This window comes from Exophiala viscosa, assembly GCF_022695815.1.
Source record: "Exophiala viscosa unplaced genomic scaffold EDD37scaffold_5, whole genome shotgun sequence".
Taxonomy (NCBI): Eukaryota; Fungi; Ascomycota; class Eurotiomycetes; order Chaetothyriales; family Herpotrichiellaceae; genus Exophiala; species Exophiala viscosa.
In genome coordinates this window covers 302,673-327,313 of record NW_026944357.1, presented here as the reverse complement: position 1 = coordinate 327,313, position 24,641 = coordinate 302,673, and the positions used below count along the sequence as shown (strand labels likewise).

Here is a 24,641-nt window from a genome sequence, read left to right as displayed (position 1 = left end):
TCAGGGGTCAAATTATGCAGTTCATCGGTCGGATGCAAGATTTGACCTTTTTCCGGGCGGAGTCTTGGGAATCTTGGGTGCGAATCTGCGAGTTTCCCTGAGAGGCTTAAGCTCCGCGCCGCGACGGCTCTACGACCGTCGCTTCGGACCAAAAGTGCTCGTACACCATGCCCATTTTCAGATTAGAATGGAGTATCAATCAGGCTGCCGTCTATCCTATACGTCATCTCGCATTCGTATTGGGTATACGGGCCAGCTTTACCAATCCCACGGAGGCTCCATTGGCCTCCCTAGCCTTGGCCTAGGCGGCCTGAGAACCTTGCTCTGGTGGGTGGACGCCTGTCGTAGGCCCTGTTGTTCTCCACCACATCTACTCGTAGTAAGGATGGCGAGTTCGATGCGACTCATGAACGAAAACGTCAATCATATGGAGGAACTTTCGACCTTTCACTCTCCTTTCATTATCAGTATTTGTTTTCTGCGTATTGCTTAATCCTTCATTGCAGAACTGGGTTCCGAGGGATGGATGAGAGAAATTGTCCAAGGTTGATCAACAATTACTCGCTTATCGGACGCGACTGATTTCCGGATACTTTTCTGCCTGGACTGTTGACAACATCTCCGAAAATGTCGACCTTTCTGGCTGGCAACATCACCACCAACTATGATCGGAGTCGTCGCATGGCTGGAGCCTCTTCCGAGAGCCCAGCAGCTGATTATCCTTATGAGGATAGAACATTTCATTCCGATGGTGGCCCGGTTCTAGGGGACGGTCAGGATGAAAACAAAGAGGTTCGCGATCTGGCACGTTCATATTCCCGTGCTTCTGGTACGGAACCTCAATTTCATCCATTTGATGCGTCCGGTGCCGATTCAGAGATCGACCCAAATTCCGACAACTTCAATGGCAGAGCCTGGACCAAGGCAATGCTGCGGCTCCAGAAAATGTCAGGTCAGGAAAACGTTGGACGAAAGGCCGGATTTGCTTTTCGGAATCTGTCGGCTTTCGGCTTCACAAAGGGCAGCGACTTTCAAAGAACTGTCGACAACTATGCTTTGGCAGCGTCGGACCTGGTCAGAGGGCTCTTTGGCCATAAAGGACGCCGCGTCGACATCTTGCGCAACTTTGAGGGCGTGGTGCAACCAGGTGAAATGCTTGTTGTTCTTGGTCCTCCCGGTTCTGGGTGTTCTACGTTCTTGAAAACCATTGCTGGCGAGACTCATGGTTTTACGCTTAGCGATGATTCTTACATCAACTACCAAGGCATCAGCTACAAGAAAATGCACCATGACTTTCGAGGCGAAGCCATCTACACGGCCGAGCAGGATATTCACTTCCCCATGCTTACTGTTGGAGATACCTTGTTATTCGCCTCGCGCGCAAGAACACCACAACATATGAAACTGCCCGAAGGCGTCACCAAGAAAATGTACGCTGCACATCTCCGGGACGTAGTCATGGCGACTTTCGGCATCAGGCATACAATCAGTACCAAGGTCGGCAATGATTTCGTCCGCGGAGTCAGTGGTGGTGAGAGAAAGCGAGTATCAATCGCAGAAGCAACTCTAAGTGGTGCACCTCTACAATGCTGGGACAACAGTACGAGAGGTCTCGATTCAGCCAACGCTATCGAGTTCTGTAAAACTCTTCGGACGTCGACAGATCTCAACGAGACTACTGCTGCGGTGGCCATCTACCAAGCTCCTCAATCAGCTTATAACTATTTTGATAAAGTCCTAGTGCTCTATCAGGGTCGACAAATCTATTTTGGCCGGACGACGGACGCCAAGCAGTACTTCCTGGACATGGGATTCGACTGCCCCAAACGTCAGACGGTTCCAGATTTCCTCACATCAATGACAAACCCAATCGAACGTATTGTCATGCATGGTCACGAAAAGCTGGTCCCTCGAACTCCCGACGAATTTGTGGAACGGTGGCAGAAGAGTGAACAACGGCAAAAGGTCTTGACGGAGCTCGAGGGATTCGAGGCGGCAAACCCAATCGGTGGCCCGAATCTCGAAGCATTTCAACACTCGCGTCGCATTCAGCAATCGAAAGTCCAACGAGCCTCCTCACCCTACACCTTGTCCTATGCAGGTCAGATCAATCTGTGCTTGTGGCGTGGCTTCAAGCGTCTTGCAGATGATCCTTCTATCACGATTACTCAGCTAGCTGGAAACTGCATCAATGCTTTGGTGGTCTCGTCTCTCTTCTACAATCTTCAGGCCAACAGCGACTCACTACGCTCTCGAAGTTCCCTGATTTTCTTCGCCGTCCTTCTCAATGCATTCGGCAGCGCGCTCGAAATCCTTACACTGTATGCCCAACGACCTATCGTGGAGAAGCATAAGCGCTATGCACTGTATCATCCTTCAGCTGAAGCGTTCGCATCAATGTTGACAGACATCCCCGCGAAAACTCTCAACGCTATCGGTTTCAACCTAATCCTGTACTTTATGACCAATTTACGACGGACACCCGGCGCATTTTTCTTCTTCTTATTCACAACTTACATTCTCACACTGACCATGAGCATGCTGTTTCGCTTCATTGCATCAGTGTCGAGGTCACTGATTCAAGCCCTGGTGCCTACGGCCGTACTAATGATCGCCATTGTTGTTTATACTGGATTTGTCATTCCTGTCACTTATATGCATGGATGGGCGCGATGGATGAACTACATCAATCCTACTGCGTACGGCTTCGAAGCTCTTATGGTCAACGAGATGAGCCACAGGCAATACCCATGCTCAACCTTCATTCCACCTGCCCCTCAGTTCGGAGATGGAAGCACCACTACACAAATTTGTTCGGGTGTTGCTGCAGCTGCTGGACAGCCTTGGATCGATGGAGATGCTTACATCAATTCCGCCTACCAATACTACAGGGGTCACAAGTGGCGGGATATTGGTATCATGTTCGTTTTCATGCTTGGCTTGCTTGTCTTCTACCTAATCGCGACGGAAACCGTCTCCGCCAAAAAGTCGAAAGGCGAGGTTTTGTTGTTCCGCAGAGGCCACAAACCAGCGTTCTTGAAGGAGAGGCCGACAGACGACGAATCTGGAAACCTGGACGAAGCTCTTGCTCTCGAGAGGCAGCAGACGAAGGACGAGCAATTAGAGCGACAAGTCAGTGCTGTTATTCAGAGGCAGACCGCCATCTTCCAGTGGAAAGATGTCTGTTATGACATCAAAATCAAAGGAAACCCTCGTCGAATCCTCGATCATGTGGACGGCTGGGTGAAGCCTGGTACCATGACGGCTTTGATGGTGAGTTACTTTGTGATGATTCCCGAGACCAATGGCTGACGATTTATCAGGGCGTTTCAGGTGCCGGCAAGACTACTCTACTCGACTGTCTCGCAACTCGAGTGACCATGGGTGTCATCACTGGCGAAATGCTGGTCGACGGCCGGCAACGTGACGAATCTTTCCAGCGCAAAACTGGCTATGTGCAGCAGCAAGACTTGCACCTTGAGACCTCGACCGTACGCGAAGCACTACGCTTCAGCGCGCTCCTGAGACAATCAAGAGACGTTCCCCGGGCTGAGAAATTAGCATATGTGGAAGAGGTCATCAAACTGTTGGATATGCAAGAATACGCCGACGCCGTAGTTGGTGTTCCAGGTGAAGGTACGTCCCCGTATCACTAACTCATTGTTTCGATACTAACACTTTCCTCTCCGTAGGTCTGAATGTGGAACAGCGCAAGCGTCTGACAATCGGTGTTGAGCTGGCTGCCAGACCACAACTGCTTCTGTTCCTTGACGAGCCCACCTCAGGCCTTGACTCACAGACGTCCTGGTCTATTCTGAACCTTCTCGAAAAGCTAACGCATGCTGGTCAAGCCATTCTCTGCACTATCCATCAGCCATCGGCGATCCTGTTTCAGAGATTTGACCGACTCTTGCTTCTCGCGGCAGGTGGCAAGACAGTGTACTTTGGCCCGGTCGGCCGAGACTCACATATTCTTATCAATTATTTCCAGAAGAACGGAGCGCCCGCATGCCCGCCTGGAGCCAATCCTGCCGAATACATGCTCGAAGCCATAGGAGCCGCCCCTGGGTCGCACACAGAAGTCAACTGGTTTGAGGCTTGGAAACAATCGCCGGAGTACCAGGAAGTGCACCGAGAATTGGAAGAGATGAAGGTCGAGAGATCACAGATCGAGCATCCCAGCACGTCACACAAGAGCGACTACTTCGAATTTGCGGCACCTTTTACCATGCAGTTCTGGGAAGTGCAGAGACGTGTCTTCGAACAATACTGGCGAACACCCGTATACATCTACTCAAAGATGTTGCTCTGCGCGTTGACTGTGAGTATCAAAACCTGTCGCATTGTTCGCACTCGCTAACGGAGTTTCAGGGCTTGTTCATTGGCTTCTCACTGTACAAGGCGCCGAACACTGAACAAGGGCTTCAGAATCAACTCTTCGGTATTTTCATGCTTCTCGTCCTTTTCTCGCAGCTCGTCCAACAGATCATGCCTCTGTTTGTCACTCAACGAAGCCTGTACGAAGCTCGTGAGCGGCCTTCGAAGACGTACGATTGGAAAGCATTCATGCTGTCTAACATTCTTGTCGAACTTCCATGGGCAACGTTGGGCGGCGTGGTACTTTTCTTCTGCTGGTACTATCCGATCGGCCTGTACAAAAACGCAAGTTACACCAACTCCGTCCATTCGCGAGGTGGGCTAGAATTCTTGTTCGTCTGGGAATTCCTCATGTTCAGCTCGACTTTTGCACATCTGATGATCGCGGGTATCGCGACTGCGGAGGCTGCATCAAATCTCGCCAACGTCCTCTTCTCACTATGTCTGTTGTTCAACGGTGTACTGGTCGGGCCCAAAGCTATGCCGGGCTTCTGGATCTTCATGTACCGAGTATCACCGTTCACCTACCTTGTCGAAGGACTACTCGCTGTCGGAGTCGCCAATGCGCCAGTAACATGTGCGGACAATGAACTCTTGCACTTCAGGGCACCCTCCGGCGAGACATGTGGGACATATCTCAAATCCTACATCTCCGAGGCTGGTGGCTATCTGATCGACTCCAACGCCTCACAGTGCGAGTTCTGCACCCTTGACAATACGAATACTTTCCTGGAACTGTCCAGCATTTCGTTCGACCATAGATGGAGGGACTTTGGGATTATCTTCGTCTACATCGCCTTCAATATTCTTGCGGCAACCGCGATTTACTGGTTGGCTAGGGTGCCCAAGGGCAAGAAGTATGCTGGCAAAGATGACAAGAAAGGCTTGGTCAAGACGGAAAGCCATGCCGAGAAAGAGAAGCGCGTTGATGGAGACCTCGAGAACGGTGGCTCGACAGGTAGCTCGGAAGCCGGCCACCTCAATGAGAAGACTGTTGTGGGTGATGGCGCTGCAGTGGCTGCAACCAATGCACCAAAGCAGGAGAAGGAGGCTGCTGCCAGGAACGAACCTCTCGAGAAAAGAACTGTCAACGAAACCTCTCAGCCATCGACCTACGTCCAAGCGACTCGACAACCAGAGACTCAGTCAACTTCCGTTGGGGGAGCTGCAGTATCGACTGCTGGAAGACCGTCTGCAGAACGCTTTGTCACTGCACGCGAGTTCTGAATCAGCATACCTGAGCGCACGATGCGCACCTTCTTTGCACATTGATATCGATACTAAGCATTCTGTTGCTGTTCTTCAAGAGACTAGATTCTAGAATCACCACTCCCTACAGGAGTTTTTGCGATAGAGCTGACGAGATAAATAATCTATTCTTAGACTGTTTTGGCTCGTTCCACACCCTTTTGCATTTGCAAGTGAGATAGAAACATGGTTTATGCACTAATGATCATACATAGAAGGTACTACCAAATGAAGTTGTGAGTACAAGAAGTCGCCACTGAATACTATGTATGGTAGGCCGTCGACCTGCAAGCCTTACCCACACCTACCGTAGATACAACAAGGCTGACCAATAACGCGCCTCCACTTGTAGACACGTTCACTCTCATGCTCTTTCTACCCTGCACCATACCGAACATCCCAACCAGTTTCTTCCGGTCGCATACTCCCACGCCTGACTCACCATACGGAGCTTCCGAGACCCAGCACTCCTCTTTACCAAGTCATCTCACACCTGCACTCCCTCTACCACGCTCAACACCAACAATCCAGCACTCCACGATCTACGAAACGAGACACCATTGAACAACTCCTACACCCACCACTCCTTCCCACACTCCTGACCAAGCTGTTCCAACTAAAGCGGACTCCGTCTCCAGAGCATTCAAAATGATTTCGGACAATCAACTCTACAACCTGGCCATTTTCCTGGGTGCGGCAGCAATGCTGATGATCGTCCTCTACCACTTCCTTGAAATCAATGCGCAGGACGACCCAGCTCTTGAGAAATTGACCAGCGAGAAGAGCGGTGTCGGGGCGGTAAAGCCTGTGGCTGTCGAGTAGAGATGACGTGGACCTTGAAAGAACGAAATCTGGTCGCTGGACTCTACAACCACGCCCTCACAATGCCAATTCGGCAACGCGCGAGATCCTCCTGGCGATCAAGCTCGAGTAGCTTGGAAGCTGAAGCGTTACGTGTCCCGGACCGACGCGACTGCGAGGCAGGCAGGAAGGAAGAGCTGCTCTGTTGCTCAGAAAAGATTGATAGTGCGGAATGCTCGATCTTCTCAAGAACTGTACTAGTATGCTACGGATGTGGCTTGGACGAACATGCCTGGGAGGACACGAGCAAGTGGACGTCGAGCATATGCGATGAGCCCATATGGGCATACCTGGACCGATATGTGTGATGCATGACCCCTGAGCATGGAGTGTCAGACCACGAAGTCTTACTGGAATGCATGTTGGGAATTGGAGATATAACAAGGAGTCTTTGTCAATCGTGCTTTACTGTACACGACTTGTTCCGTACAGATGCTGGCGCCTTCAGCGCAACGATCCAGCATCGAATGTATATTATATTCATACATGAAATTGATTCGCGAGCTCCACTGTTGATAGCACGCTCAATATCAACCTTGGACTGATACTGCGACAAGCATATCAGCCACCTTGTGCTGAGCTTGTTGTGATAAGTGCTTTCCTCCACAGCACCTTCTCTATCCTTTCGAACTCGTCAGTAATCTGCATCGACAACGCGAGCAAGTCCCTGATTCTGTATCAACGTCTTTCTTCTTGCCTCGGTGACCAATATGCAGCCACCTCTCTCGATACCAGGACCTATCTTGGCCTTGCGAGCAGTCATGGCTCTCAGTGTTTCCTCGGCCACCGCTCTCGGTACGTTCTTCTCGACATTATGCGTTTTCATGAAGCTGCGCTGGGTTCCCTTTTCGTGTTCGTCCCATTCCGCCTTGAACAGTATCATTGTATCGGGCTCCAGGTCTTCTTGCAACGTCTCAGATGATGTGGGTGTGGTAAGTCGTCCGTTTTCGTCTGAAAGGTATCGGGTCCTATCCTGGAGGATAGTCTGCGGCTCTAAGTAAGAACGAGTTCTAGCTTTCTCTCTTGCAGGAGGGTTGAAAACAAATCTCGAGACATCAAAGACCGAAGACTTCTGCTTACCAATGTGTTTCGTGGAAGGGCCATCCCCAAGTTTCATGGCGACTGAATACAGGTGATCCTCTTCAATGTGTTCGAGCCACTCCGAATCATCGTCGAATGTCTTCTCCGGGTGAATCAAGCCATCCTTGTCCTCTTTCAGGTATCTGCATTTCCTCCACCAACAGATGTAACCGTAGTCTTTTCGTTCACCCTCACTTGGCCGATGAACCTTCGTAATATGCTGTCGCAATGTGTCAAGGTTGTGCAAGTGTGCCTTGCAACCTTTCCAGCGACACCTGAATAAAGGAAGGCTAGGCGACGAAGGTGAAGGGACGCTGACGGAGAACTGAGTAGGTTGATTGCTGGTAGCCTTCAGTTCCCTGACACTCGGGTGAATATTTTTAGCTCCTGGAGGTCGCCCTCGTCGCTTGCCACTGGGGAAGAAAGGCGCTGAGTCCATCTTTTTGGACTTTTCAACTTCGATGGAGGGTCTGAGTTGACTGGAGGAGGATCGAGTGGAGCGCTGCTCTTGACCAAGAGGGTCTGTCGGAGAAGCGACACTAGGGTTTCGTGTCTGACGCTTCACTGAATTCACATTTCGTGAGTCAGATTCCGGAGCAGGGGAGCCACGGACAGTGGACGACCTTGGAGGTCGATTGAGGTCTTTTAGACGTGATCGAGGTGTGAAGCCGTCTTGACGCGTGATTGAGTTGCCGTTGACTGGCGCGGGCGCAGGCAAGTGACGCTTGTCCGAATCAGGTAAGCGTGACTCTCCATTCACAACTCGATCAATGGCAAGAGAAATGTCCGCACGTCTCTTTCCGAACTGGAAACGAGGAGGCGCAATAGGCACATCAACAACCTCGACTTGTGGCAGTGGCGGACCTCCAGGATCCACAGCATCCCAGTCGAATGTACTCAGGTCAGAGTCAAGGTCAATATGCTTTCCAAGAATGCCGGCCATGTGAGCATTCAGCGGTCTCTCGGTCGGATGTCTTCCAGCTGCAATCAGGATATCGAGCGCCACAGTCTTGGGGTTGTAATAAGTCTTTTGCAATGCTTCATCCTTGTTGATAGATTTGGCAAGTATTTTGGTTGACTTCGTCGACGTTGGCGCTGGTTGGAGCGCGGGTGGAGGAGGCCTAGCTTCGTACTGATGTATTGGGCCAGGATTGAACTTCAAAGGAGCTCCATTCGAGAGGGCGTATGGGAATGCATGCCCTCCTTGATATGGGACCAGTCCCTCGGTCGGTATCGCTGGGTTTGCAGGTTGGAACGCCGAACTCTGCTGTCTTTGATACTCGTGGAATGGGTCGCGTTCGGGCGATGGACTCTCGACTCTTGCCTGCTTTCTTGATAGAACGTAGTCTTCATCGTCGCTCAGTGCTGTTAGATCGACTATTTCTGAGAAGTCACGTTTTCGAGCCAATGCTTCTTTCGACCCTTGTGGCGGTTCGTGGCGAGGTGATGCTGTGACTTTGAACGAATTGGGCCTTGCAATTTTCACAGGCTGTTGAGGGATTCCCGGATGTTCTGGCTTGAAAGTTACAGGACCATTAACGCTGCGGAACTGAGGAAGGATGACTCTTTGAAGTGGCGGTGCGATCGCAACTCTCGGGTCGTTGCGCGGCCCATTCGTGATCGATATCGGCACGCGTGGTGGCCCCAGGATCGAGACAGGCTGCGGCGCAGGTACACGGACGGGGTTTTGAGCAGGCGTAGGCGCGGCGGCAGGTGGCACGGCTGGACTCGGATGCGAGTGGAATTGAGGCTGAGGTTCGATTGTTGGCGGAGGAGCCGTAGCCGCGGGGGTATTCAGATAGGGGACGTTGCTCAATAGCTGTCGGGCAAATTGACCCCTGTGAAATTTGAGACCTTTGTCCTCCAACATTTGACATAGATCAATATAGCCTGGATTCTTCTCCAACATGGCGTGAATGTCTGCCGGACTGATATTGACCTGTTCATTTGCAGGATTTGCTTTCAAAGCCTTCACTGCTTCTCCTGCCAAAGCATTTCTTTTCTCCTCGGGCCAGATAGTCCCGCCAGATGGACCACGTGGTGGCAACCCTTGTGTGAGCAGAGGTGATTTCGCCAGAGGCGCGATTGACACAGCGGGAACGTTTGACTGCTGCGCAGAGACGGGAGTGGGTTGGACCGGTGGGCCAGCTGGAGCTGGATTGAGGTTGCCTGGTTGAGAAGTAGGCACGCTTGACAGCGGCGCGTTCTTGACGAGAGGCGAAGGGATTGTAGGTGTATCGTGACGTATATCTCTCTTGGCCACATACGACGCTCGTATGCGTCGTTCTGCAGGAAATCGACCCAGATCAGGCAAGTCTTCTTGGTTGTTCTCAACCACAACCCTGTAACCATTTAGCGGGCGTGATACAGAAATATTTGCTGATGTCGCACTGGGCAGGAAAGTTATCGCTGACGATTGAGCCACCGAAGATGCCACTGGCGTGGGCCGAGGAGAGGGTTGAGATTCTGGGATAGCTTCTTGCTGTGACAGCTGAGGCGAAGGAGATTGTACGGGTACAGTTGGTTTCCGCATGTCATCCCACAACTTCTGAAACAGTGATGGGTCTTTGCTGCGGAATTCCTTCATCTTCTCCATCATGACTTTCAGTTCAGTTGCCATATCGGCCTCGCCAGTCTGAGAATTTGGTGGCTGTTCATCACTTTGGGCTGCGGCCTTTCTCTTGCGGGATTTTGGTGCGGATTCTGACCGTTTATTCACTCGCTTACTTGACTCACTGGCCTTTTGCGCCGCCGCCGCGGCCGCAGCAGATTCCTCTTCTTGTCGTTTCCGAGCAGCATCATGATCTTCCTGCTGTTTCTGGGCAGCAGCAGCAGCATCTTCTTCCTGACGTTTTCGCGCAGCCTCTTCTTCCTGCCGCCTTCTAGCAGCCGAGGCAGCTTCTTCCTCTGCTTTGCGCTTCGCTTCCGCCTCAGCCTCCCTTCGTCTTCTTTCATGTTCCCTAGCGAAAGGATTAAAAACCTGTGTCGGATCGATATAACTCGGCATCGTGCTTTGTTGCTCTGCTACCGTGGAATACTGTGGTTGACGAGCTTCTTCCGTGGGGTGACTGACAAGATTCGAGATGGAATTGACCTGTAGCGCCTGCTGCTGAGATTGATTCGACGCCTGCTGAGCGCCCCGACTTGGCGCACGTCCACGTTGTCCGACTCTATCTTGGGACATCTGTTGATCTGCCTGGCGATTGGAGTTTGCCGCTACCACATGAGGATTTCGCTGAGCGTGAGATGAAGGGTGTCTCTGATCCTGCGTATTCGGGTGATAGTATTGTGGAGCCGATGGCCGAGGAGCTGCACCATCCAAAATTGGGGATACTGACTGCGCACTACTAGCTTGCGGAAAGCGACGATTGACAGCCCCGGCCAGAGCAGCCGCGGCAGCTGACTGCTTGTTGGTGGTAGAGACAGAATTATTGTGATAGTTAAAACCAGTTGATTGACTCGAACTGTACTGTGAGGCGTTATGAGCGAGTGGGGATTGAACACGATTTGGCGCATTTGTAGTCGACAATGAGTGTTTCGTTGACGACACCGCATTTGACTGCTGTACCCGACCCTGTCGCTGGAGTCCAGATTCGTCCAAACCTGATGCGTACGCAAGACTATTCAACCCTTGTGTGTTCTGACCCGTGGCATTGGTTGACTGCGAGTTGTAGTACTCTTGTCTAGTGCTACCGGCAGTAGGCTGTGGAGTAAGGGTGTCACGTCTGTCACCATAGGCTGTACTCTGGGTGTCGTCGTCCTTCCACGAAGCACTACTGTATGCCTGTTGACGGGAACCGTCGGCGTAATTTTGCTGGGTTTGCCCTGACCATTCGTACCCAGACGAGCCATATTGAGATTGTCTACTGTCGCCGGAATACGCGGATTGCGTAGTGTAGCGATCGGTCGTATTGGATTGTCTTCCGGTGTTGTAAGAGCCCTGCATATTCTGTCCTTGATTCCCAGAATCATAATAGTCACCGTACCCTGACATCGATGCGTATGACATTGTCGGCCTTCACGACTATGCCGCTAGAGTATCTGGCCTCAGGTAATCCCATGGTCTCATTACATGTGTCCGTCACTATGTCTCTGCTCTTGTATTGCCCGTAAGTTGCAAAGTATCGATCGCAGGTTTATGTTTGAGATGGCGCCGAGGCCCGCTTGATGGTGGTGATCGCTAATACTCGATGTTAGGATGTCGCGGGGTTAGTGTCGACGTGCTGTTTGTGGATAGATGACCGTATCTAGTCTGTACAGTCTGCCATCGCACCGATCTTGCACTTGAGGGACGCGCAGGTGGAGATGATGTTGAAGTGCCATGAGTGGACCCGCGCAAGCCCAGCGATCCAGCGTCGGAGACTCGGCTAAGTTACTCGTTGCTGAAATCACGTGGCTCTTGCCGCCAAGACTTACAAGTCCACAATCGCGAAAACCTGAGGAAAGAGCGACAATCAGACGAACAATCTCGCTGTCGACCACTCCTTCAACCCTTCGCCAAACCGCAACCATGACTAAAATCAACTCAGGTACGGTCGATTTGCTATAGCGAAATGGCACGATTCTGACGACTCCAATAGGTCTGGCCTCGTCGAGGCGCAAGTCTCGCAAGGTGCATTTCGATGCCCCCTCCAGCGTTCGACGAACGATCATGAGCGCTCCTCTTAGCAAGGAATTAAGAGAAAAGCACAATGTACGAGCCTTCCCGCTGTCATGATACGCACAATGAGATTGCTTTGAAGATTTGATCATGGAAGAATTGCAAGGCTGACACGAACGCTCCGAATTTTACAGGTCCGCAGCATTCCCATCCGAAAGGACGACGAAGTCACCGTTGTGCGAGGCACCAACAAGGGCCGTGAAGGAAAAGTCACCTCCGTCTACCGATTGAAATACCTCATCCACATCGAGCGAGTCTCCCGCGAGAAGTCGAACGGCCAAGCCGTCCCAATCGGCATCCACCCCAGCAAAGTCGTCGTCACGAAGCTGAAGCTCGACAAGGACCGGGAAAAGATCCTCGAGCGAATCTCAAAAGGCCGTGAAGCTCTCAAGTCAAAGTCATCCTGATTCTGTTATGTTGCGGTGAAAGATGGGTCTAGGGCGAAAAAGTGCGATGATTGAGCATTCCAACCAGGGTGTTTTCACACGGGAATTTGAGCCGGGAATCAAACGCATCGCCATGATTGATAGAGCAGTGTCTACATATTCGGCTTCGGCATTACGATGCATCGATCATGCATGAATGAAAAAGATTCAAACCTCAAACGAGTCAGCCCTTCTACCGGAGAGTATCCCTTCCCTTCAGGACACAGGTTGTCCCGAACGAGTCAACCACATATCAAAATATGTTTTCCTTTCCCGCTCGCACAATCTCACTCGTACAAATTCTGCCAGTATTATCTCCTTGCCTACCGTTCTACTCGTGGTTGAACAAGGTATACGCCTGGCGCAGATTGAAGTTTACTCATGCATGGAACATCGTTCCATTGCATGCCTTTCCGGCAGACTGTCTACAAGGATACGTTCCAATGAGTTGCAGGATTTGATGGCGAGGTACAATTCTTTCTTAAAATATACTCTGAGAATCTGGAATTGATATACAGTACAGGTTTCCCTCTTCGTCCTGTCTTTTCTCAAATCTCCTCCCAATCATCCCATGATGCTTTCACGTGCAGCAGCGCTGCGTCTCGCAATGTCTCAGTCCATCATTTGTCTCCGAAGTCGTGCACGCCATTGGGAGCCGAAGCAGCATTCATTGCGCCACGGTTCGGCGTCCATGGCTCTTCAGCGTGGAGATCCGCACCGGTAACCCTGGAGATATGCCTCTTCAGGCCGTCATCGCCATCTTCGTGCTCGGCATGACCAGCTTGAATCTTCTGCAAACTATCACGCATAAGGAACTCGTAGTATCCTGTAGCAAAGATAGTGGCAGGCACGTTGACCAAGATCGAAATCCACGAGTAACCGTTGCTGTACGTGAAGGCCTCCTTGCCGAAGAAGATTGCTGCCACGATACGCGTACCCAGATCCCTTGCTAAGTTTGTGGATAAGGTGTTACCCGCGAAACCCCAGACCATGGTGGCGTAAGCGATACCAATGGTGAACGGAACAGAGACAGGGCTGACAAAGGGGTTCGCTGGGTCCAAGCACGTCCAGATGATGATGCCGATATAGCTATCCACGAAGAATTCTTGGAAGAACAAATATCCCTGGTTCGTCTGATTGGTGTTGGGGAATGCGCAGAAGATACTGGCGACACCACCGTTGTATACCGCTGTACCATGGGCCTTGATGTCAGCAGCCTTCGCAGTCTGGATTTCCGGCCAGTAGCATGCCATAAGGACCAATCCGGCCATGAAGGCCCCAAAGATTTGAGCGAAGATGTAATGAGGGACCTTTCTCCATGGAAATCCTTGCCAGATAGCGAAGCAGATGGTAATGGCAGGGTTAAAATGCCCACCACTGACAGGTCCACAGGTGATGATGGCAAAGGCGATGCCAATGGCGAAGGCCCAACCAATCTGGAAAAGAGATCCGAAAACAGGAATCCCGACGGCGGCCGCTACGGGGTTCGTGGTGGCCAGGGTGAATGAAGCAACCGAGGCAATACCCGGAAAGACGTAGAAGAACACGCCTGTAGCCTCTGCCATCATCTCTCGCATTATCCGCGGTCGCTTGTGCTCGAAGTTGAGCTTTCGCTGCGAGACTGGTTTGGCCGGAACGACATGCCTAGTAATGTGACGCTGGAGAGCGTCTGAAACACCGATTTCGATGTCGTTGGTATGCATTCGTGACATGTCATGATCGTTAGCCATGATGTCGTTGTCTGATACGTCGGCACCGGCTTGGGAGGATCTGAGATGAGATTACTGAACACGATGGCAAGTGCTGATCTGGGGCAAGCGAGTCTGGGGTAGAAGTGTGGAAGAGTAATCAAGGAGGAGTGAGTCTGGGGTGGTGGAGGGTAGATGTACTCGTAACCCTGTGGGCTCTGGTTGCGACCTCAGTTTCGAGGTCAGGGTTTTCTCTTTTGCTCATAGATCAATAACGTATCCCGGGCCTACCGTAATTGCATAAAGTGGAAGCAGTATGCCTTCCATGAGCGAATGGGAGCCAGGTCCTCGGAGGAAGAGCAGGACAGGCCTTGACTTAGACCACTGTTCATCTCCTATGCACGGCCAGTGCAGGGATTGCACTCCATCATAATTACTCGGAAGATCCAGAAAGACATACAATCGTCATTTGTGAAGCGCCTTGATGAGAGGGCATAACCCATACGTCAGGATTAGAAACGTGTACGTGCTGACGATCACTCTTGTTCGTGCGCCATCTCGCTGGACCAGCGAATAGGCAACTAGGTCGAAAAAGCTTGATCAGCCGAAGCAATGGAAGTGGCGGCGGCCTCGTGACAAAATGAGGAAGGTGCGATTCAATAATTGATGAGGTGAATCTCGTAAGAATGGAGTGAATGGAGTCCATGCGGCGAAAGAGAAGCAATCAAAAACGCTGGAGGTGTCAAAGTGCCTCGGTGATCATTCGTCATTGGATGATCGAGGTATCATTGATGAGAGAGCATCGGCAAAACGGTTATGTCGGTGGCGGAGGTAATCCTCTAATGCCCCCTAACCCGCACGGGGACCACGCCATGGCGTTCCTCCATGTGGGGAATATTCAATTGAAAAGTTGGATCCCTGTTGCTTCGGCATTTTCGGTCGGTAGTCGTGCAACTTGCATAACAAAAGGATCCTCACGGCCACAATTACACCGAGAATGTCCACAGAAACCATTCTGCTTCTGGCGGCCTTCGTCCGGTGGATGGTCCGATGGGTGTCGTCGACATTGTGACATGCCCGGGTTTGAAAGCGTGGTTGGCGGAATTGCGCCGTCGCGGCGTCGTCGGTTTCTAGTCAGTATGGCGCCTGTCTCACTCAAATGGAGTCTGCGTTGGAACAATCCGGTTAGTTTCCACGCCGGACGTTGACCCGGGTAAGCCGGATTGCATTTGTCACTGCATCAAAAAGGGAAGTCTTCACGCGGAAGACAGAGGTAAGGACAAGTTTCGACCGGATACCGGGGCAATATCATTCCAAATATATATGTGCTCTTCATATATTCATCACCACTTTTCGATATATGGCCGGATATCGAGTTCGTTCGTGAAGCATGTCCGGGGCTGTGTATGTAAGTACCAATACGAATCGGCAATCTGTGCAAAAGAGAAAGAGGTCAGCCAACTGGGGTTACCACTGCATATCGGCCATGGCTGTGTTCCTACCGCTTCGGGCTTGATCTTTGCATCAGGATGATCAAATTGGTAGTGTTTCGTCCTCTCGATATCAATCACTCCATCAATGATGGCGTGGGAGACATGAATGCCTTTCGGTCCAAACTCTCTTGCCAATGACTGCGCCAAAGCCCTCATGGCGAATTTGCCGGTTGCGAAGGAGGAGCAGTTTGCAGAGCCTTTCATGGCAGCAGTTGCTGATGTGAAAATCAAGGTAGGTGGGTGTTCAAGAGAGCCTTTGAGCGCCTCGAGGAGCAAGGGCAAGACTGCTTGTGAAAAATGGAAACCTCCTCGTCTGAACGGTGGTCAGCCGAAACTTGATCAAACTCGACCTGTCTGCAGGTGGAAGAAAGCATACCCGTTGGCTTCCCAACCACTCTCAAACTCTTCCTCATTCAGTTCAAGGAAAGGCTTTCGAATGAACCGTCCGCCAACATTGTAAATTGCGGCAGCCAAGGGAGCGCCACCCATCTCTTTCTTCAGTTGATCAAATGCATTCTTCACGCTCTTGCCATCAGCACAATCGGTACTGATGCCGACAGCCTTGCCGCCTGCGGATTCGATCTCTTTCACGAGTGGTTCGTAATTGGATGGATTTCGTGCAAGGAGGGCAACCGAATACTCCTTTGCAAAGCGACGTGCAACGCTCGCACCTCTGTGGGCTGGTCAGACGTGCCATCGATGTGGATGTAGCTGAACTTACGTGCCAGGCCCGACACCGGCAACAATGGCCCAAGCCTTTTGCGACGACATATCAGAAGGAGTCAGTCTGTGAATTTCGCTGCTTAACCTGTAGTGAGCTTGTTGTGAGGAGGTCGCTGGCATACAATCCGGTAGATACAGTGACTGGGACACGTTCTCACAGGTACATCAATGATAGTATGCGAATGTAAAGAAATACCTTTGAAATAATGAGCCTATTCACATAGACCATCATAGATCATTTAACCCCACAATGATGTGCTCGCAGGTTACAAATCCATATTGCGATGCCGATAAGTAATCCAATGGCCTATGATGAATGATAGGGCGGACACGGCAGGGCAAGTCTCCCGCAATTGCTCAACTCCGCGCCTATTCAGCATGGTGTACGCAGTTCCCCGCAATCAGGCTCCGGATCATCGACCGATATCGAATAAACAAGTCGTTGCACAGTTGCACTTCGACATTCGCAAATCAATGCAGATCAAGCAATTTGGTCGTTTCACCTTTGTTATGCCAGCAGATTCATTGCAATGGTTGCAAATTGTTGCAGAAGATTCATGCTAGCTAGCGGTGACCGCCCTTCTGTCATGCTCCTGCAGACGCCTAAGGCTTTGCGCACCTGCCAAAAAATGCCTTTGTGGTGAAAAATCATCTCTGAATTTTCGTATATGTACCTACATTACCTCTTATGCAAAGTCGAAGATAGCGACTTTCTGCAGCATGAAGTCGGGGGTATGTCAGCAAGCTGCGGGTTCAGGCCGATGCGACATTTTCGGTTGTCACGCAAAGCAACATGGACATGGCCACCGCCCTTCTCTGCTGAAGAGGTCATGCACCCCAAGGGAGACACCTGTACTGAAAGACCTCTGGTGTGCAACTGCTTGATGCAGTTGTCCTGCAGCCTTGCTGAACGGCATGCATACCAGGTGCACCCAAACTTACCTAGGTAGGCTGATAGAAGTGCCGCTCTCATACAAAGCTGCACGCGAGGGTCGGCAGGGACAGAACCCATTGACGGACCTGATCAAGTTGAAATTTTCCGCTCTAAACACGCCGATACTGTTGTGTATAGCAGCTCGTTTCGGTTTTCCAAGATACAATACCTTACCAAACCCAGCCTGACTGGACACTGAAATGGCGGTGAAGGACGCCTTCGCGGGAAAGGCAACTAGATCACGGAACAGACTCCTGGACCTGCAGAAGCACGCACGCCGGCCCAACCGCTTGTTTCGACGTCGATGGAGCCCCTTTTCCTTGCAGGCATGGCAGCCTTGTCTCTTGGACAAACATTGACCATAGACTTGTAACAGGTCACAAGCGGAAGTCAACAAGTAGCACAAGTCAGCCGCGCAAAAGCGGCATACCCGTTATTCGGGTCGTCGTTTCCGTATGTGTAGCGTGTGCATATGAAACCCGCCGGCAACATGTATTCGCGTGACTGGTCTTGAGAGGCGTGGCCAAGAGCTGCCAAAAGAACTCACCATGGCAAAAACGTCAAATCAAGCATCGGTTGCAGTCAAGGTCGCAGGCGACTGTCTGCTGCGTGGCACTAGGGACCGTGGGAGGGATAGGAGTGTCGGTAGCCTCTAAAGAGGGTGTATTGGAAGGCACCGCAAAAGCGTACCTTGGACTTTGATCCCTTAGGCGTCAGGGGTGCGTCTGTTTCAGTTCTGGCCGGGCGCCTGTTGGTTCAATCGCAAAGGCTTGTCCCCCACGACAAACCCCTTGGCGAGGATATATTTCCCTGGACCCCATACGATAGACCCGACGTGTTTAAGACACTTGACTGGTCGACACGACCTGCCAGTCAAGTATTCAACAGTCTTCCGCCCAGGCGGCATGATACGAACTCGCCAGTCCAAAACCATGAAGGCATATTCGCCGGTCAGGTAAGGAGGCAACAAGTGAAGACAGGCAGAGTTGCATATCCAGTACATCACGATTGTTCACCAGAACGTATCTATCCTCCACTACGGTTTGCCGTGTCAAGGGACGAACAAGTCGATTGTATACGCAGGCATCTCAAACTTAGTGTATCTTACTCCATCAGGCCATAGGTACCTACCTGGTATGTTTGTTAGGCCATGCCACAGAATGCTTGCAATGCATCGCTTCCTTTCTCCGTTGAAAAAGGAACGAACCCACCGGCGACTATCTCCAGGTCTCTTCTCGTATCACACCCACCCATTCGGACAGTTTTCATGCACGTCGCCCCGACTGAGGTTACACAGAGACCTATCCCGAAGTGAATGACCGGCCATCGACCATCCGTATCGAACTTGCCACGGGCAGGCACCATCGCCGTCGCAATGCCCATCAATTTACATACAGGTCCGACAAGTCACGCGGACGTTCTCACATCCAATACAAGTCAACCCTCCGATCGCGAAGACCACAAAGTACGAGAAATAAACACTCAATAGTCCGTGAGCGAGTAACGTCCAAACACCGGACCCCAACATTCGCCATACCCCCCTCCTTTGAAGTCGCACCGCAGCCACTGACGATCTACTGCAAACTATGGCTTCTGCTCATGCAACACCTGCATTTCCTTAGTCTATGCCTATCAGCAAGCCATCATAAGAGTAATCCCATGCGAATCCGACCATGCATTCTCCCCAAGCCCAAACCTTCCACACCCTTCCGCAATGATATACCCTTGTCGCCCTATCATTGGCCCAGCCCCAAGCCCCAAGCCGATGAGATATCTCTGATATATCTCCCGTGTTTGCATGTATCTACGCGCCGGACAAATCATCAATCACCCGCACGTCCATTACTCCTCACCAGTTGCTTGTTCAGCTGCTAGTTCGCTATGCCTGGGCTTTGTCCCTCGTGTAATCACGCCAACTGTCACTTGCACAAAAGTCCTGCCCGCGTTCTGTACAACCACACCCATCAATAATTGACTCCCCCACTGAAAAGCATAACAGTCCTATCAGTGTGTCACACTCCGGACGGACAGAGGGCCTTACGAACGCATGTTCGCATTGATCCATGGGTAGTGACTGGCTCCCCCCACCCGCTTGGTAGGTGAACATCACAAGTCACATGCAAGTAAGCGCCTGGCATCTTCCGTCTTCATACTATCTTTGGTCACGAGTGCATGGAAGGTATCGCTTCGTAAGGATGTTCTAGTTGCCGGTGGTGTGCAGGCAGACGTGCTGTATGCCTCTGTGTTTCATCGATCTGATGCCCCGGATCGACATGTGTACTTTTCTTAGACTTTGGTGCCGCTGCGTGGAAGCAGCTGAAGCAGAGTAAGCGGACACGAGCGGCTGATCGTTGAACTATTTGCCCACATTCCATCAAGCGCGTGACTCATCTTGCAGATATCGAGGTACGCTGATTCAGGCCCCTGCTGGTGAACAATTGGAGTGTTGATCACCAAGTGTACATCGAGCTAGACGATAGCAGCACCTCGGATCAAAGAGAATCGCGTATTGTAACCGTACAGAGCGATACATTGCGAGACAGTGAATACGAAATACAAGAATTAGGTAGCAAGAGAACAGAAGTAAAAATGGACATAGGACAGAAGCTACGCATATTATGTTATTCGTACACGTGTATGATATCCGTTCCTGGGGTACCTGAGAGGTTCTGTAGCCCTTTCAGAAAGCAGAAATCCCGATAACAATCTCAAAAACTCCCGACAAGTCCTTGCGGACATCCCTTTCTTGGAGACAAGATAAGTATACAGTGAAAGGACCAGACGAAGGGGGTATCTCTTGCAAAAACGTTCCCAATGAAACGAGAAAGACGCCCAGTACCGCCTCGGAAAATCAAGGAACCCAACATGCGCAGACGGCCGTAACAAATACCCAGTAAAGTACAGATCATCTGTCATGATTTTCATCCTCTTCCACTCCCTGTGGTAACTTTTTGGAATGCCTCCCTGTAAAAAACGGCTCGCCGTGGCTGCAAAGAATTGATTAACAAAAACACCTCCCTGAGTCGAGGCTCAAAATTGACTCATAGCACGCTTTAGCCGCCGAATGAATCGTGCTGAATATTCCCACAGGGTGTCTGACTGCGAAACACCAACTGCCTCGCGTAAATGCTTCGATAATGTGTATGGTTGAGTTGTGATGTGGCGAAGTCATGTTTTTGCCACCATCAAAGAGTTGCTTCTTCCTTGTTCTCCTGGTCGAGCAAATTCTAGGCAGCAGAGGGTCGACGCAGCGTATCCTCGCAGTTGACATCGAAGCGCATGTTCCAGAGCCTGACCTGATTCATTATCTTCTCCGTCGATTCCAGGTAACGATCGCGTCCAAAGATGGAGTCGACGAACTCTGTGCCTGCCTTCTTGCCCATGGTCTTTGTGCCGTCACGCTTCGCCGCCTTCAGCATATAGTGTTCGCACTCTTTGAGAAGCCCTTTGAATTTGTCCCATAGTCTGTGGCCACTGATGATGAAGTCCTCGACGGTTTCTCGTTTGTCGAGATTGTGGACACGGCCAACACATTCCTCTGCCCGCTTCATCTTCCCTGCAAGTTTGATGAGCAGGAGCCACAGCTCCCCAGCCATGTCTGCCATCGGGGTCGATGCACCATGGTGAAAAACCGTCCAATCGTAAATCCATTTCCCGAGAGAGTTGGCATCAAACACGCTTCCCAGCAGGATGATAGGCAACTCTGTCGGATCCCAATGCTTGATGGAGTAGCCTGAAGGGATCCCTGCTCGAATGGCGTCTTCCTCGGTTGCCTTCGGTGTTGATTTCGTCTGCTTTGACTTAGGCGATGTTCTGCTGGTGGTTGAGGAGCGCCGAGTTCTAGATTGCTTGGGCTGTTCATCTATGATCTGTGCCTGCCCATAGTAAAAGTACGTGTCAGTGCTTGGCTTCCTTGCATGTTTTGGTTTTGTCTTTGGCTCCCGATAGATGTATGTAGGCGGCACGTCTGCATATCCAGCCTCATCGTCGTGGATGTAGACGGGCTGGTTCTGCTTGCGCGATGATGAACGAGTATGATATCTTGAGGTGGGAAATGTGTTGTAATGGTTTTCTTGTCTGCGGGCTCTGCCCTTTTCCTCACTCACATAGATGTCATCCTGTGGTACCGCATATTGGACGTTGGGCTCATAGTAGTTGGGTGGGGCACCCGCAGGTGAGTACCAACCACCGACTCTGGGCGATGGGTTGTAGCTGGCCTTTCGAGTGTGCTTTTTGGGCGTCGCGTCATACTGCGGCGCGTAGTGCACATACTCGTCGCGGTCGTAGGGAGATGGTGTTCCAAAGACCTTGGTGTAGTGGTGTGGCGGTGCGCCGTAGTGGTAACTCATCTTGAGTTCACCGGATCAACTGTGGTGTCGTGCTGGGCTTCAACTCCTCACTCCTGCCCCTGGCCGCAACAGTGTCCCCCTCGATCTGGTTCTATGTCTGACTGGTCTGGCGTAGGATGTTGTCGAGAGAAAAAGCAGTTCCGGAAAATGTTGGACTGGCTGAATATCATAGCGTGATTGGCCTTGACAGGGTGGTTGGGGTTGATCGCGTAAATTGAGCCTCGCAAGACCCAAGTGAATCCAAAGTGTCGAGTCGATCTTCCGTCCGCTTGCAGTGCGCAATGACGTGCAAAAGTGTGCAGTGCGGAGAGGAGAAGAGAGGAAAATCTGGATGGCTGGGTAAAGTTCGTGGAGGTATAAGTTGTTTTCTGAGGAGTCAGGAACTGATCCCAGAGTGGATCGATCTAGGGACGCGGAGGTAGGCAGCCGGCGTGAGTCGATTTACGGCTCGGCGGATGAGTCGTTGAAGGCCAAAATGATGGGTCTGATAGAAGAGGAGTTGTTTCTGTGAACCCTGTTTGTATGCGCGTTGGTCGCGGCTGAGGCTTCTGACTAAACAAGAATTTGGTAAGGAGTGGAAGCCACAAGAAGAGGCTAGGGCCGCCTGGATCCAAGTTGTAAAAAGAGGCCAATGAGCATTCTGCCTAGGGCCAGGCAGGATTCTGTTGAGAGATGAAATTGACTGTTTGATTCTTTGGAAATGGGAGATCAGGGGCAATTAAAAAAGACAGTTTTGGGAGAGGGAGTAGATAGTGCAGTGGAGGCGTTCCTGATATGCGTTGCAGGCTTGCAGCGCGATGGACTTCAAGGCTTCGACGGCCCCCATAGCATGGCAGAGAGCAGGGGTTAGTTGCAGGGGGGGAGGCCTTGAGGGTGTGTGGGCCCGAGTCAGTCACTTTTCTCGCGATTGTGACTGTGACTGGCCCCTTTGACAATAGAAAGAACGAAGGAAGGGGGGGCAGTGGGCACTGCAAACGAGAAGCGAAAAGATCGGATCACAAAAGTGGTTTCGTACGGTAATGACGGGTAAGTAGAACTGGATAATACCGAGTTTGCTGTACAACGCAGACTCGGAAGTCCAAGGACAAAAGCTGGATGAGAAATATACCGTGACGTCGGCTCGTTGTTCGCCTGTGCCATAGGAGGGTCTAGCAGTGGCTGTGACTCTCTATTTCAATTTCTTTTCCTGGTGCCTGCTGCTGAGCAAACTATAACAGAAGTCGATGGAAGCGGCACCCATGGCAGTGGCGATGACAGGAAAGAAGGAGAACGAGAAGGACTGGGGAAGATGCCGCTCGCTCGCTGCTTGCTTAACTGCGCATAGCCTGATCGATCTCGTTCGCTATTCTTCAACTGTTCGGGCTACTGCAATGTCTAAAATGTCCAGTATCCAGCAGATCCCAGGGGCGGATCTGGGCGTCTTCCGGGCATGTAGATCGGCAAACGTGCCTGAAGAGCCAGCTTACGAGGTCATCCACAATGCTCCAATCGTCCTTTAGCAAGACTGTTGCGTCCTCGTGTTATTTAGGTACCTCTTGATTACCGATCCATTGTATGAGAGACGTTTACTATTTCTACCCAACGAAGCCGCACAGCCACTCGCAACAATGACAGTATTTGCGACAGTCAAGATACAACGATTATGGCATTCATGGTATCCTCTCTGACTTGCTCCATTTTCAACACAACGACTGTGGATAGGACACGTCGACAGCGCACCGGGCCCGGTCGGTATGCGGCTTAACCGGTCGACGGGTAGTGGGCTGCCCATCTTTCCCACCAGCCTGGCTTCCGAGAAAGTTGAAGACTAATTATGGTCCGCTAGTGAACCTCTGGCTCATATCCACGGTAGCTGAACAGTCAACTCGAATAAACTTTACATCCAATCAAGGTCTCTACCGAATGGCATGGCCCTCACGCGGCTGGAGCCTTCGCCCACGATATCGAATCATTCCCGGAATATGCATGATGGAGCCTCGTCAGGTCTATGGCCAGCTCTTGTCCCTGGCGTCGCTGGAAGGCTGCGAGTGACAGCAGAGACATCCCGTCGCGTCAGCGTGTGACAGTTATCCTTTGGGCGATGGCGGTCGCGGCGCATTCCAATCATCGGCCAGCCTTGCGAACGATGTCCGCGTATCTGATCATACTTCAGCTGACATCGGTCACCAGAGATGTCACTAATCTATGCAGAGCCACCTTCCCATGGGGAGCATGTCAACATCGAGCTTTCCTCGAGATAATGCCAATGTCTTTCGCAAGAGCGCATCAATCTCACACTGAGGAGTTGACATTGGACGCAGCCTGGGCTCTCTTCCCTACTGGCCTCGTCCGTCAATTGCACCGTGCTTGTGAAATGCCTACGGCACATGGTCATCCTCACGTCCACTCTTCTGGCTTCTTGACCGGTCATGACCATTGATTTTGCGTTACCGACAGTATTGGATACTTCGACATTGTTACAGTACAATATTGTAAGATCTTGACTGTTTGGAATGCTCCAGCATGAGGTTAGTGTCTCGTCGTTGTGCTGCTGACGAGTGAAAGACTGCCAACTCAACTCGCTGCGCATTAGACTTGGCAAGGCTTGGGCAGCATGTCCTCCACCATCCACCAGTACGGTTGGCTTTTCCATCTTCACTAAAGCATCCATCGCATCATCACTGCATGCAGTCAATCTGGAAGATTTCCTATTGAGTCATATGTTAAGAATGAGGCAAACTTGCCCTGTCGGCGTCTATGATGCAGTGCCCAGCTCCGTCAATGTTTGTCACTTTGGGCAGAGGAACCCAGGGACTACTTGCTG

General features: G+C 51.3%; 6 protein-coding genes across 6 annotated transcripts; 2 read left to right on the top strand and 4 right to left on the bottom strand.

Annotated features, from left to right (window-relative positions):
• The first annotated feature begins 365 nt into the window (after positions 1-365).
• EDD37DRAFT_694307 (ABC drug exporter AbcA) lies at positions 366-5,764 on the top strand. The gene is made up of 4 exons (XM_062820080.1): positions 366-3,273; positions 3,324-3,636; positions 3,693-4,321; positions 4,372-5,764. The coding sequence occupies exons 1-4, from the start codon at positions 628-630 to the stop codon at positions 5,602-5,604; spliced, it is 4,821 nt and encodes a 1,606-aa protein (XP_062669949.1). The 5' UTR covers positions 366-627; the 3' UTR covers positions 5,605-5,764.
• A 1,193-nt stretch (positions 5,765-6,957) lies between these two features.
• On the bottom strand, positions 6,958-11,891 carry EDD37DRAFT_397031 (uncharacterized protein). The gene has a single exon (XM_062812290.1). It carries the CDS (start codon positions 11,573-11,575, stop codon positions 7,121-7,123), a length of 4,455 nt encoding a protein of 1,484 aa, XP_062669948.1. The 5' UTR covers positions 11,576-11,891; the 3' UTR covers positions 6,958-7,120.
• A 185-nt stretch (positions 11,892-12,076) lies between these two features.
• EDD37DRAFT_609077 (50S ribosomal protein L24) lies at positions 12,077-12,633 on the top strand (the record flags this gene model as incomplete). Its single annotated transcript, XM_062815105.1, has 3 exons — positions 12,077-12,095; positions 12,147-12,259; positions 12,361-12,633. The coding sequence occupies 3 exons, from the start codon at positions 12,077-12,079 to the stop codon at positions 12,631-12,633; spliced, it is 405 nt and encodes a 134-aa protein (XP_062669947.1).
• A 400-nt stretch (positions 12,634-13,033) lies between these two features.
• On the bottom strand, positions 13,034-14,557 carry EDD37DRAFT_396945 (aquaglyceroporin like protein). The gene has a single exon (XM_062812289.1). It carries the CDS (start codon positions 14,379-14,381, stop codon positions 13,272-13,274), a length of 1,110 nt encoding a protein of 369 aa, XP_062669946.1. The 5' UTR covers positions 14,382-14,557; the 3' UTR covers positions 13,034-13,271.
• A 1,125-nt stretch (positions 14,558-15,682) lies between these two features.
• On the bottom strand, positions 15,683-16,603 carry EDD37DRAFT_564285 (7-alpha-hydroxysteroid dehydrogenase; the record flags this gene model as incomplete). Its single annotated transcript, XM_062814000.1, has 4 exons — positions 15,683-15,772; positions 15,842-16,145; positions 16,209-16,505; positions 16,554-16,603. 4 exons carry the CDS (start codon positions 16,601-16,603, stop codon positions 15,683-15,685), a joined length of 741 nt encoding a protein of 246 aa, XP_062669945.1.
• A 4,113-nt stretch (positions 16,604-20,716) lies between these two features.
• Positions 20,717-21,838, bottom strand: EDD37DRAFT_657746 (uncharacterized protein; the record flags this gene model as incomplete). The annotated part of the gene is made up of 1 exon (XM_062818915.1): positions 20,717-21,838. One exon carries the CDS (start codon positions 21,836-21,838, stop codon positions 20,717-20,719), a length of 1,122 nt encoding a protein of 373 aa, XP_062669944.1.
• Positions 21,839-24,641: the final 2,803 nt, after the last annotated feature.